Source organism: Thecamonas trahens, assembly GCF_000142905.1.
Source record: "Thecamonas trahens ATCC 50062 unplaced genomic scaffold supercont1.25, whole genome shotgun sequence".
NCBI lineage: Eukaryota > Apusomonadida > Apusomonadidae > Thecamonas > Thecamonas trahens.
In genome coordinates this window covers 174,705-187,973 of record NW_013657655.1, presented here as the reverse complement: position 1 = coordinate 187,973, position 13,269 = coordinate 174,705, and the positions used below count along the sequence as shown (strand labels likewise).

Here is a 13,269-nt window from a genome sequence, read left to right as displayed (position 1 = left end):
ACCTTCCCCTTTCCCCTCCCCTCCCCACGCTCACACTCTTTCCTCGGCCTCGACACAGAGCTTCTGACGGCGGTGGAGCGGACGCATGGAACCGGGATTGTCCAGTTGACCCCGGAGCGGGTGCTGGTCTCGGCCAAGCCGGAGAGTGCGGCAGGCAGCGAGGGCATTGCCGTGTGGTCGGGCGTGCAGACAAACGCGGTGTTTGGCGAGACCTTCCGCCTCGAGTCGCTCTCCAACAACACCATCGGCATGCACCTGTCGCTGACGGACCTTGTACGTGCGCTCAAGACAGGCATGACCGCAAGCTCGCTTGTCATCAAGCTGACCAAGCGCGGCGGCGAGCCGCATCTCTCGCTCGTGTGCCGCGGCATGGTGGTCGGCGCCGGCAACATGCTCAACGTCACCCAGGACGTGCCTGTCGAGATCCTGCCGCTTGCCCGCCTCGCCGACCATGCCGAGCCGCAGCTGGCGGAGGCTGATGTTGCGCTCATGCTACCGAGCCTTGCCCACATCAAAAACGTGCTCGACCGCATGCGCCATCTCTCGACCGACGTCGTCGTCACCGGGACAACCTCCCCGACGGCAACTCGCTCTCGCTGCAGATCCGCACAGACATGGTCACCGTCTCGACTGACTACTCCTCGCTCGAGCTCCCCCTTCCAGCTGATGCGGTTGAGGGCAGCTCGCAGGATCCCGCCGACCTCCCGCACGATACCTCTGTCGCCCTCAAGCTCAACATCGGCCACCTTGCCCGCTTCCTGCACTGCATGCAGATTGCCCCCGACCACGCCATCATCTGTCTCCTCCGCTCTTCAGCCGCCGTCATCCACGCCATCCGCGACGATGTCTACATGACCTACATCCTCTCCGGCTCGGATCCGTGACCTGTGCCACTCCTGCCGCATCCAAGCGAACGACCCATGTCAACCAAACGACCAACCGTCGACCGACCGCACCACACCTCCCACACCTCCCGACACACACCTCCCGACACACACCTCCCGACACACCCTCCCCCCCACACACACACACACACCACCACCACCACCCTCCCCCACACACACACTCACCCATCCACTGCCATAGAGCATACATTGCCCGCAAACGGAAGCGCGAGGCTGACACCGAGGCCGAACGCAAGCGGGCAGAGACCGCGCGGCTGCTCGAGTACGTGGCGGCAGTGACGGGCTCGACTGCGGCAGAGCTGACCCACTCGATGTCGATGACCTCTGTCCGCGATGCTGCCCATCGGAGGATGAACACGTCGACCTTCTCGCTCTCGGAGCTGCCTGTGGCGTCAGCGGTGCAGGCCAAAAACACCCGCCTCGACACGGTGCGCGAGAAAGACAAGGCGGTGCGGGCAAAGCTGCGGGTCATCCTCGCCGAGAACCAAGCGCTGCGTGCAGAGCTCAAGGAGCTCCGTGCTGAACAGACAGGCAAGGACGATGAGGTGTGGCGCATTGTGGCGCCGACTCGGATGTCCACTGCTGGCGCCTCGGCGCTCGCTGCCCAGTCGGCCGCCAAGACAAACTCGCGGCCCATCAACCGCCTCTCGCCGCGCGCAAAGGTCATTGCCCACCAGACCTCGCTCTCCAAGCGCCGGCTCACCTCGGTACGTGCCAAAAACAAGGAACTGCACCTGACTTCGGCTGCCATCGAGCGCTCGCTGACAAAGCTGGCTAAGGAGCGCGACTCGCTCAACGCCACCCTCCACGAGCTTGCCCTTGCAAAGCGCCAGCTCGCCCGTGGCCTCTCGCAGAAAAAGGCCCGCAACGCCCGCACCGCCGCAGAGCTGGCAAAGGTCGAGGCTCGCTGCCTCAAGCGCTCGCAGGAGATCACAAAGTCGTTTGACGACCAGTACACCCGCGAAGCTGACGCCCTCCGCGCCGCAACACGCAACGCCATCGCAAAGGCCCGCGACGCACACCAGGGCAAGCATCTAGCAAATCTGCGCAAGGAGGAAGCCCTGCTCAACGCCCGCCTCGAAAAGACCCTCCAAGAGTCGGTCGCTGTCAACCAAGAGGTCGCCACTCTTCGCCTCGAGCTCAACCGCATCCGTTCCTGGACAGAGATTCGCGACCACACCCTCACCACTCTCGACACTTCGCTCGCCGTCACGTCGCCCACCTCGGGCTCGGGCATCGAGCTCGAGCTGTAACTCACCATCTCCTCGCCGCCGCAAACGGCGATCATCGATCAGCGGTCAAACCACCGCCGCCAATCGCGTCACTGCGACTATAGCTTGCATTTACACAGCATACGACTCTTGGTTCGCCATCAAAGCCTCCCAGAACTCTGGACTCTCATCGCCCTGCTCGACCTCGACGACTCGAGCCGGCGCGCCCTCGTAGTGTTGCAGCTGCGCCACAACATGGTGCGCCTTGCGGACGTACCGGTCCGGTACGCGCAGTCCGAGCCAGAGGAACACCACGCCGGCCTCGGGTGCCACAAGGACAAAGCAGTTGCGCGGCCCCATCGACGACCGCATCAGCTCGTGCTTCACCACCTTGCCCACAATCACACTCCGGTCGTTCGGTTGTGTGGCATGATCGAGTACAGTCGGTTGCGCTCGTGCGCCGCAAGCTGCACCCCACCGCGCTCGCCGCCCATCAGCATGTGGTTCGCCCACTCGCGCAGCTGCGCCTCGAACCCGGGATTCGGCGAGCACACTGCCCGCAGATAACGCACATACCGATATGCGTCGTCGTACGACAGTGCGTCGCGCCACATCAGGTACGCCAGCACCAGCGATGCCGATCGCGACGAGCCCTGCATGCAGTGCACAAACACTCGCCCGCCGCTCTCCACTGCGTCCTGGATAAATTCCACCACGTCGTACAGCAGCGAGTAGATGTCTTCCGACGGCGTGTTCTGCAGCGAAATTCGCTTGTACACAAACTGGTCCGGGAAAAGTTGGGCGCCACCCCTCCGGCCACGTTGATAATGTGGCTGATCGAGTGTTTGCGGAGCAGCTCTTCATCCTGTGCGCACCCGACTCCGCCGAGGAACAACTCCGTCGTCACCTCGGTAAACACATCCCTAAAGTCCTTCAGCTTGTGTAGCGTGCCCACAGAAACTGACGCCATCCGCAGACTGCGCAGCCCAGTTGACTCATCAAGCGCTCCCGGGCCCTCGGGTCGCTGCGCAATCGGCGGCAGCGCTTCCAGATCTGCCAGCAGCTTGCCACGGCCACTCTTCGGCTGCCCGCGCTGCCAGGAGACCCGCCGCTCGCCGCGTCGCCGGCCGGTACCCTGCCGCTGCCGCTCGCGACCAACGCTTCGTCCAACCCGGTCCTGCTCGCCGTTGTGCTGCACGTACACGTCGCTGCTGCCGCTCTCGCTCTCACTACTGCACACACCGGTCGCCCGGCTCTCCCGTAGCCGTTTCCTTGTCGCACGCGCAGCCGCGCGCTCCTCCTTGATGCGCTGCTCGTACTTCTCGAGTGTCTCGCGCGCCTCGCGTACAGCCTCGCTCTCCCCGAGTTGCGCAGGCTGTCGCACCCGCCGAGGGCTCGTCCTCCGCGCTCGCGACTGTTCACGCGAGGACTCCCACGGCGAGTACGGACGCAGCCCAGCACTCGCTGTCGGGCCAACTGACCGAGGCGGGGCCGGAAGTCGCCGACGTTTCCGAGACGACCGTCCTGCCCGTCCGTCCTGTCGTCCCACGTTGTACTTTGCTGGCAGCCGGAGCCGCGGCTTGCGCGACGTCGCCTCTAGCGCGTACCGCCGCGCAAGCAGCATCGACTTGGCTGCGTCAAACAGCCGCCGCCGCGACTGGCTATCCACCTGCTGCGCATAGTACTTGCGCGCAAGTGCCAGCCGGTCAAGCCCGTCCGCCGTTCGTTTGCGCGCCATAAACAGCCGGTCCTTGACCACAATGTCGTCAGCCAGCTCCTCCATCGAGTGCAGAAGTGACTCCAGCTCTGTTCCGGTCTCCTCCACGCCTCCGCACCCAGCCCGCGCCCTTGCAGGCTGCCGGCTGCGGACTCCGTGCAAGATCTGCTCACACCCGACCTCGAGGTCGTCCAGCAGATCCGAGAGCTCCTTGGCGACCTCGTCCGGCCACGCGAGCACCTCGAAATCATCGTCGTCACCGCCGTCACGCCCGCTCGCCTGTCCGCCTGTGTTGATCCGCGAGCCCGGCACCGCCGCATGCCGCCCGCCGCCACCCACACCCACACCCACCACAGACCGGGAGCCCGCCGCGTCGTCCCATTCCGACGTCACGTGCACCACAGAGTCAACCTCGCCCACAAACCGCACCACCTGGCTCTCCAGCGCAAGCGCCACATCCAACTCTCGTGGCGCCGCGACTACCCCATGGGCCACGCGAATGAGCTCACCCACAGCGGCATGCACATGCCGCGAGAGCGCAGACGCCTGTTCGGCCTCTTGCCGAGCTACACGATCGCGCTCAAGCGCCACTTGATACTCGTCCAGCCGTGCCAAGCCCTCATCCAGCCGCCGCAGCTCGTTGCCAAGCGTGCCTTCGATTCCGCTCGTCGCCGACACCATCAGGCCTGCGCCGCACTTGGCCAGCGCGCGAACCTCCTCGAGGAAGCCTGCCAGCGGCCGCGACGTCGCCGCCGACGCCGCCTCGGTCAGAGAGAGAATGGCTAGCTCCATCTCGGCGTGCGCCGCGGCGCAAACACCCAGCGGAATCGCCGCATCAGCTGCATCGCATGCAGCGTCGGCCGCAAGATCCAGCAGCGAGTGAACCTTACGCGACGATGGCGCATACTGTGCATTCTTCACCGCAAGCTCAACTTGTCGCGTCGCCGAGTCAATGTCCCCGAGTGAGCCAGCCAACCGTGTTGCCAACACCCCGTTCTCCGTCGACTCGGTGAGCTCACCAACAATGTGCCGCACGCTCCGAAGCGCATCCAGACAGTCGTACGCCGCAGTCTTGGTCTCAGTCGTTGCCTTGCCGTCGGCGCGAAGCCGCGGGAGTGCCGCCTCGATCCGCCGGTACGCATCCGCCAGCGCTCGCGCCATCGTCCGCGACTCAGCATCCGAGCCAGCTGTCGGTCCTGTGGCTGTCGTCAATGACGCCATCGTCCGAATCGCACGAGTAAAGTTGTACCCGTGCTGGTTGAGCACATCAAACGCGTCGTCCGCATCGCTCGATGCCGCCTGCGCCGCCTGCGCCTCGACCACCACAGCCCGTGCGTGTTCAAACACCGAAACAATCAGCGGGGCAAGCAGCCGATGACCGCTCGCCTCGTCGGTCCCTAGCTCGGCCGCGGCCATTTCCACCATTGACTCGCTCATCAACTCGCCAGCGCTTGCGTGGGCCGTCACGCCCGACAAGTCTTTGTCAAACCCGGCGTCCGCCGCCACCTGTAGCGCGTGTTCGCGCCGCTTTCGCCGTGCCTCGAGCAACGCGTGCTCCTCGGCGTCCACTGCTTGGACCCGCACCAGCAGGTTGTCGTTGAGCGCAAGAAGCCGCCGTGCCCGGTTTGTGAACCGCTCGTTCGGCGCGTCCAGCGACCGCAGCAGATGCGATATGCCATTGGCCAGCTCCGCAAGCGTGACAAACACCGACCGCTTTGCCTCGGTCAAGAGCGCCCCGCCCGCTAGCGCCGACGCGAGAGCAGATCCGCGCACAATGTCGGCAATGTTGGCCGGCAGCGACGCCACCATCATCACGACGTCCTTGGCGTCGGCCAACCCGTTCATCGTCCGCCGAAGCTTTGGAATGAGTGATCGGTCGTTTGGCGACTCGCGAACAGCTGCAAGCGAACTCGAAAACGCTGCAAACGCAGTGTCGAGCGAGCTCTGTGCATCGCCGAGGTCGTCGAGCACCATCGGATCAAAGGCAAAGAGCACCAGCCGCCGCATGACGTTGAGCACCGAGCTTGTGGCGTCCATCGCGTCAACGCCTGCAAGTGCCACCGCATGCATGTTGTCAAAGTCGCTCATCCGCTCCAACGCCTCGCTCAGCTCCATCTCGCCCTCCACAAGACCCTCGTACAGCAGCTCGGCCAGCGACGACATGTCGTTTGACCCGCCAGCAGACCTCATTTCGGCAAATGCCGCACCCAGCGCGGTTCGCGGCGAGAGGCCCTCGTCAAGTGCGCCGCTTCGCCCGTCAATCGAATGCACGCCCTCGTTCGCCGCACGCTGCACCACCTCGCGCTGGTCCTGCAGCAGCCGCGTTACCTCGGCTGTCGCACGCCGCGATGCTTCACCGAGGGCAGACTCATTCTCGGCAAGGCCCACCGCCAGCGGCGACGCATCCGCTTCCAATGATGCCGGCAAGTTGCCAAACGGTAGGGCTCGGAGCGTGCGGAGGTTGTTGCCGTGCTTGACAGCCTCGTTGGCAAGGTCACGCAGGCCCGCCGATGCCCGCGACGCATGCGCCTCGACACTCGCCCGCTCATTTGCCGACGTCAGGATCCTTGTCAGCGTCCGCATTGCCAGCGACAGCTGCGATCGTGCTCGCGCAACGTCGGCACCCAGCGACTTGGCCTCGGCTGCCGTCACCGTTGACGACGGTGCAAGCATCACCGTCGACGCCGTTTTCTTTGCCGCGGTGGCCACTCCCTCAAACAGCGCCGACCGTGCTTGCGACACACCCTCAAGGTACCGAGACGACGATGCCACAACGCCCAGATGCGCCATGTCGACCACCACACCGGCTTGCGCCACAAAGTAGTGCGCATCAACAGCAGCCGCGCCCAGTGCGCCCAGCGCGTTCAGGAGCCGCTTCACCACTCCGCCGATGAGCGGCGGTTTGCCAGACGACGCCAGTACACCCTCCAGGTTGCTGGCAGCCTCACGGAGTCCGCTAGCACACTTGCTCCCGTACTCCCTGAAAAACTTGAGGTTGTACCTGCCGGCAACCTCGTCAGCACCCCGCAAGATCGCCGCCGGCATCCATCGCCACTGCGGCCCACGCCTTGAACGACTCGACCTGGTTGCTCTTCCGCAGCCGCTTCGCAAGCTCTGCACATTTGCGGACATGCACCACCACCCGCTCCAGAAGCGTCCGCGTCTCGGCCGCCTTGGGCGCCAGTACTGGCTGCTGCGACACCATCAGCGCCGCAATCGTGGCCGAGCCCGCCGAGTCACCGGCGTGCATCGCCGTCACGCCGCTCATTGCCTCGACCATTGCCAGCCCGGCATCAATGAGCTTCTGTGTCGACATCGTAAGCGCATCTGTCACCTGCTCGTCACCCGAACCGGCGGCAGCAGTCTCGCCGGAGCGGCTGGTCGTCGCAGGCCGTCCGGTGGTGGGCCCGTTGTACTTGGCATCCACAGCAGTAGTGAAGGCCTTGTATGCACCTGTGAGCCCACGCATGGCCGACGACAGCGCTTTAGCCGCCTCGACAAGGTCCTGGTCCTCAGCCGAGTACGTGTCCGACTTGGCCACGCCACGGGCCGTGCTTCGCAGCCGCGAAATGGCTGACGCGGTCGTCTTGACCACAGAACGCGGTGACGCACCCGAGGACGCACGCAGCGTCGGTGACGCCAACGCCAGCCGCTTTGACGAAAAGCCCATGATGCCCGCGATCTCGATGTGGTCGACAGAGACCTTGCCCACCCCAACAACTGCCGAGAAGAACTTGCGCCGCGGCGCAGAGTCCAACGACGATGCCAGCTTGGACGCCGTCCCGGTCTCACGAGTCAGGTCAACCAAAACCGCGGCTACAGCGGTCACCTCCAGCACTGACCGCCGGATACCCGAGAGCGAGGCCTGCGCCGCACGCAGCGTCGCCCGTGCCCCCGAGTCGGTCGGGTTGGCTTCGTACGCCGCCACCCCTTGGTTGATCGAGGCCTTGGTAAAGGCGACCTCGTTGGCAAGCCCGTTCAGCACATCCCGTAGCGCAGGGAGCGCGAGCGACGACAGCGCAGACTGCAGCATGCTCTCCAACACCTTGATGGTTCGCAACAAGTCCTGCGAAAGTGCCACCGTCTTGCGCACATCTGCAAAGTTGGCCCGCGCAAACGAAGCGTTGAGCGAGACGGATTGGCCCGATGTCGCCTCCAGCAGCTCCGCCAGCTGCCGCAGCGCCTCGTCGTTGTACGCCACCACCTTGCTCAGCAGCAGCTCGACATCGCCCTCGATCCGTACCAGCAGCTGTCGCAGTGGCTCGCTCAGCTCGTGCTCGCCAAGCACCGGGTCGTTGCAGTATCTCACTCTCAGCTCGTGGAGCTCGGCAACGCCGTCGTCAACAAGCTCAGCCGCAGCCAGCACCTCGCGCATGCTCGAGTCGGTCCGCCGATGGGCAAGGCTCTGCAGTGCGTCGGAGAACAGCTCGTTCGCCTCCTCCACTGACTGCTCGGCCACCACAAACGCCTCCACATCCGTGAGCGAGACGTCGGTAGCAGCAGCGAGTGCACTCTGAAGCGACTTGGCCCGCGCCTCGGCTTCGGCCGCCAGATACGACGCCTCGACCTTGAAACCGATGGCAAAGAGCGCCACCCGCGCTGCAGCCACCCCGTCGAGGGCAGCCGTCACGTCGCGCTGATCGCGGTCGCTCAGAATGGTCGACGCGTCGACACCAGTGAGCGGCGGCGCAGGAGTCCGCTCCAGAACCCCACCAAGTGTGTCGGTCGAGAACTCGAGCTCGCGCCGTCCGGCGTCGAGCTGGCCCACAATGACCTCGTCGTTGGTTGTCGACTGCAGGTTGCGGGTCACGCCACGAAGCCGTGCCACCGCCACAAACGTCGGCCGCGCTAGCGATACCGCCGACTCTGTCGACTCGCCGCTCTGCCCCTGGTCGCCCTGACTGGCCGCAGCTCTGCTCGGCTTGCCACCGCCAGACATCGAGACCGGGAGCATCGGCGCAAGCGCCTGCCGCAGCAACGTCAGCGAGTCGGTGAGCTCGGCGTCGGCAAGCGAGAAGCCAGTGTCAAGGACCGGTCGGTAGACGTCGGAGAGGCTGAGCAAAAGCCGGTCGCGGGCGAGTTGGAGCTCGTACAGGTTTCGAGTTAGCGAAGCAACCGGAGAGCCGTCGCGCGGCGAGACCACAGTCACAATCGGCGCCGCCGACGCCGAGCCCTCGCCGACCTCGCGTCGCAGTTGGTCAAGCCCAGTAGCGACCGCCACAAACGCCGACATGAACGACGCGCGCGCCTGGTACACCACCTGCAGCAGTGCAGGGTTGGGGAGCGCGCGCTCAAGCTCCTGCGCGTGGCTGTCAAAGTCCTCGGCCTGTGCCACAAGATCAACACATAGCGCGTTGAGCCCGAGCACGTCTGCAGGGGTGCCAAAGGCCAACGATCCCGGTGCGGCGTCGGAGGACGCGCTCGACACAGCGCCCGAAAGGGCGCCAGACACGTTGTGGATGGCGGTGTCGAGCGCCATAGCGCACACCGAGACGTCGTGGCCAAGCAGGGCGAGCGTCACGCTCTGGCACAACTGCCGCGCCGAGTACGAGCAAGCGATAATCGCCGCCGCTCGCGGCACGAGCTCAGCTCGGACAGTGGCGTCGACTGGATCGGCTTCATATGCCACCAGCCACTTGCCAAACTTGTCGAGCACGCCTTCAAGCTGGCGATGCAGGCTGGCCAACTCGGCCCGGTGCTTGTCTACAGGCGTCTCGCCGGCCAGGCGCGCCATAGCAGCCAAAAACATCCGCGCCGCGCCCAGTAGCGCCTTGCCCTGCTCCAGCGTTGGTGCATACTCGTTGACGTTTGCCGAGAGCAGCTCATGCGCTCGGAGCACTAGCGTCGACGCCGCGTCCAGAAGCGGTGACGTCAGAGCCAGCGCGGCCGACGAGCCCGCTGCCGCCGGCAACGCCCGCGGCGTGCCCGCCTCGGCCAGACCAACCTGTGACTGGCTGCCAAAGATGAGCCCACCGCGGTCGATGGTGGTGTTTCCAGCCTGTGCAGCCTGTGCCGCCGCTGAGAGATCCATCACCGCCAGCGCCCGCACACGCTCTGCGGCCTGTAGCGCAGCGAGCATGGCGTCGCGGTCTCTCTCCGAATCGGGGTTGGCGGCATAGACGTTAAACGCTTGTGAGACAGCATCGCGTGCGGCAATGAGCTTGGAGCGGACAGCTACCAGCTGCGACCGTGTGGCGGCGCCAAGCTCGCCGGTGTTGAGCGCTGACGACACCGCCTCAACCAGCGTCGACGTTGCCTCCACAACCTCGGCCACGTTGCGGGCGAGACTGGCCATGTCGCCGGCGTCGGTCGCCGTCGTCGCAGAAATAATTGCGTTGTGCAGCTGGACGTTGGCATCCTGCGTCGCCGCTGGCAGGTCCTCCTCGAGCAACGAGGTGAAGAGCCCTGCCGAGGCTGCATCCATGGCCGCGTTGACCATGCTCGTCACAAGCGTGCAGGCGTCGCCCAGCTTGGCGCGCGCCTCTTCCGACTCAGGTGCCGCCAGATACTCGGCCAGGGCGTGCTGAAGACTCTCAACCGCCCGCGCCAGCTGCGCCCGCCGCTCTGCAAGCTGCGATGAGAACGGCTCGCGGAGCGCAGACTCGGCTTGGGCCAGCGACGCGTCGAGAGCCTTGGCATCGGCAAGCGCCTTGGCTGCCCCTGCACTCACGCCGTCCGAGTCATTGACCTGCAGAGCCATTGCCAACTCGCGGAGCCCGTCACGGACCCCATCGTGGGCACCGACCAGGCCCTCCAGTTTGTCAAAAGAAAATACCTCGGCACCAGCAGCCTTGCGAGCCTTAGACGCAGCCGCGGCACGAGCGGCTGTCAACTTGGCAGCCTGTAGCAGAATCTTGGTCTCGCCCGAGCCGGCAGCAGCCCAGAACAGCGGTTCGTCGTTGGCAAGCACGGCTGTCTTGCGCTCCAAAGCAAGTGCCACGCTGGACGACAGCATGTAGCCTAGCAAGCAAGATGACGTCAGCGCCAGAATCGCCACTGAGAGCCAGGCCACAAGGATATGCCGGATTGGCGGCTCGGCGCCGACGGCAGTCGACGAGTTCGCCAACGGGATGGCGATGCAGAGCTGGAGCGCCGTTGCAACGCCGATCCATAGGTTCATGTGCAGGAAGAGCGTAGACCGGTACGGCCGCTTGACTACAAGCACTGCCATGAATGCCACCTCAAAGGCGAGCCAGATGTACATGAAGAGCTTGGCCTCGTCGCGCGAAGTGGCGAGTCCGGCGCCAATCCCCGGCAGCAGCCAGCGAGCTGCCAGAAGAGTACAAAGTAGAGCGACTCGGTGTTGAGCACGTCGAGGTCAACCCGGAGTGTTGCCCATGTCTTGCAGTGTGCAAGCAGGTAGCCGTTGGTGAATCGTTGCGGGAGGACAAGCACAACGCCCGACTGGAGAAGCACGACAGCTACCAGCCAGCAGAGGCAGACCCACGCCGCCGCAATCTCCAGTAGAGTGCCACGGCCAGAGGCGAGAGCGGCAACGCTAGGGCCGACAAGCCCGACGCAGACCCACCAAACGAGCGCCCGCAAATGGTGCCCGCCAGCAGAGACCAGCGAGCCGCGGCCGGTTGCCAGCCAGATCGCCCCAGCGCAGCCTGCAGCTAGCCCGCAGACCAAGACGCCGGTGACAAGCCCAGCCAGCGGCGCGCTAGCCAAGTCAACGTCAAGCGGTGCTGTTGAGAGCAAGACCGACCAACCTGTCGGCTCGCCGCCCATCACCGTGGGTGAGTCGGAAAACGGCCATGGAGCGAGGAGCAGGACGACCGAGCCGAGAGCTGCGCCGATGCCGCGGACACCCGAGGTGAGCGGCGACGAGACCGAGGTGGAGAGAACAAACAGCTGAAGATAGGCCACAAGGAGCCAGAAGACTTTGCTCGGGTGGACAAAGTACGGCGGTCCGCGCGGGCGCAGCTCGTCGTCGTCATCGCGGGCGCGGGTGGCAAACCTGAGCGAGACCCGCGAACCCCACGAGGGCAGATGGCCAAACGACGAGACATGAGTCGAGTCAACGAGTGTACCTTCATCGCCACCAGCCTGTTCTGTCGTGTTTGCCTCTGAGCCCAGCGAGGGCGGCAGCGGCGGCAGAATGGGCGGTAGCGGTGCGAGGTCGGCGAGCGGTAAGCCGCCCAAGTCCGACTCTGAGCCAGAGTCCAGGCTCTGTGAGCTTTCTCCTATAGCTGGTTGGGAATACTCCGGTGAACCCTCATGCACGTCACCTAACGTGTCGTCCAACGTGTCGTCCAGCGTGTCGCCCAGCGTGTCGCCCAGCGAGTCGCCCAACTCTGACGTCTCGGTGGCCCAAGCCTGGCGCGCGAACGGCGGCGGGGCTCCTGGCATGGCGGGCCTGCAGCGAGCTGGATGTGAAGAGGGTGGGTGACCACGGAGTGTTGGTAGTGGCGTGAGGGTAGGGTGGGCCGGTGTGTGTGTGTAAGGGGGGAGGGGGCGTGGGGTGAAGTGGGTTACTAAGGACAGGGAGGGGGGGGCGGGGGGGGGGGCGGCGGGGAGCCGGGAGCGCAGGGGGGGTTGATCGATCAGAGGCTTGATCAACGGCAGCGTGATCAGCGCCAAGGCCGCCCTCACCTTCCTCACAACCCCCTGCCCCGTCCCACGCCCTGCACACCCCTCCTCCTCGCTCAACAATAGCATGGCGCACAGTGAGACTACGTCGGACGAGCTGTTTGCATTGGCTATGAGCGGAGAGGCCGAGCGCCTGGCTGAGAGCCTTGTTCACATGACGGCGGAGGTTGGCAAGGCAGGCGTGGCCAGCATGCGCGACGCTGATGGCGGTACTCTGCTGCATGCTGCGGCTCGGTCGGGATCGCTGGCCACAGCCATGGTGGTGCTGGGCGCAGGGTGCGATCCGCATGTGATCAACACGTTGGGGGTGGTGGCATGGAAGGTGGCTCCGCCTCCGCTCTCCGGTCAGCTACGGATGCTCAGTGGGGCGAACTCAGGCGCAGCGGCTTGCGCAGTGGCCGCGCCTGCGAATGCAGCGCCCAGCGTTCCTGCGGAGACTGCTGTCGAAGACGCCACACTGCCGATTGGTTGCCTTTCGCGCAAGGTCGAGGCTGCGGTCCGGGCGTCGGATGCTACGCTGCTGCACTCGTTGCTGAAGGAAGCGGGCGCGAGCGAGGGCGGCGTCGACGAGCTGATGCAGCACCGGGTGGGCGGTGGACGGACGCTGCTGCATTTGGCTACGGCCAGCGACGACTTTTACTGCACCTCGCTGCTTGTGGAAGCTGGATTCGATGTGGCGGCGGTCGATGACGACGGTGCGACACCGGTCGACCTCACCGACCAAGCCATGGTGCGCGGCTATCTCGCGGCGCGGAGCCAGTAAGGTGCATCATGCCTCGAGAGCAGGCTCGTGGTCGAGATGCATATTGGGAACGAGGCCAATGCGGCACCAAGGCCAGCGGTG

General features: G+C 65.2%; 3 protein-coding genes across 3 annotated transcripts in view; 2 read left to right on the top strand and 1 right to left on the bottom strand.

Moving 5' to 3' along the window:
- Positions 1-2,796, top strand: part of AMSG_11928 (uncharacterized protein) — a gene marked incomplete at its 5' end in the record, with an annotated part of 6,691 nt that extends 3,895 nt beyond the window's left edge. Inside the window, 3 exons of the mRNA XM_013902154.1 lie at positions 59-558; positions 603-880; positions 1,087-2,796. Of these exons, the coding sequence (XP_013757608.1) occupies positions 59-558; positions 603-880; positions 1,087-2,158 (1,850 nt within the window). The 3' untranslated portion in view covers positions 2,159-2,796. The remainder of the gene's footprint in view (positions 1-58; positions 559-602; positions 881-1,086) is intronic.
- On the bottom strand, positions 2,249-12,185 carry AMSG_05990 (dual specificity protein phosphatase 19; the record flags this gene model as incomplete). The annotated part of the gene is made up of 5 exons (XM_013902060.1): positions 2,249-2,522; positions 2,558-2,898; positions 2,937-6,845; positions 6,889-11,049; positions 11,118-12,185. The coding sequence occupies 5 exons, from the start codon at positions 12,183-12,185 to the stop codon at positions 2,249-2,251; spliced, it is 9,753 nt and encodes a 3,250-aa protein (XP_013757514.1).
- Positions 12,186-12,492: 307 nt separating this feature from the next.
- AMSG_05989 (uncharacterized protein) lies at positions 12,493-13,188 on the top strand (the record flags this gene model as incomplete). The annotated part of the gene is made up of 2 exons (XM_013902059.1): positions 12,493-12,634; positions 12,803-13,188. 2 exons carry the CDS (start codon positions 12,493-12,495, stop codon positions 13,186-13,188), a joined length of 528 nt encoding a protein of 175 aa, XP_013757513.1.
- Positions 13,189-13,269: the final 81 nt, after the last annotated feature.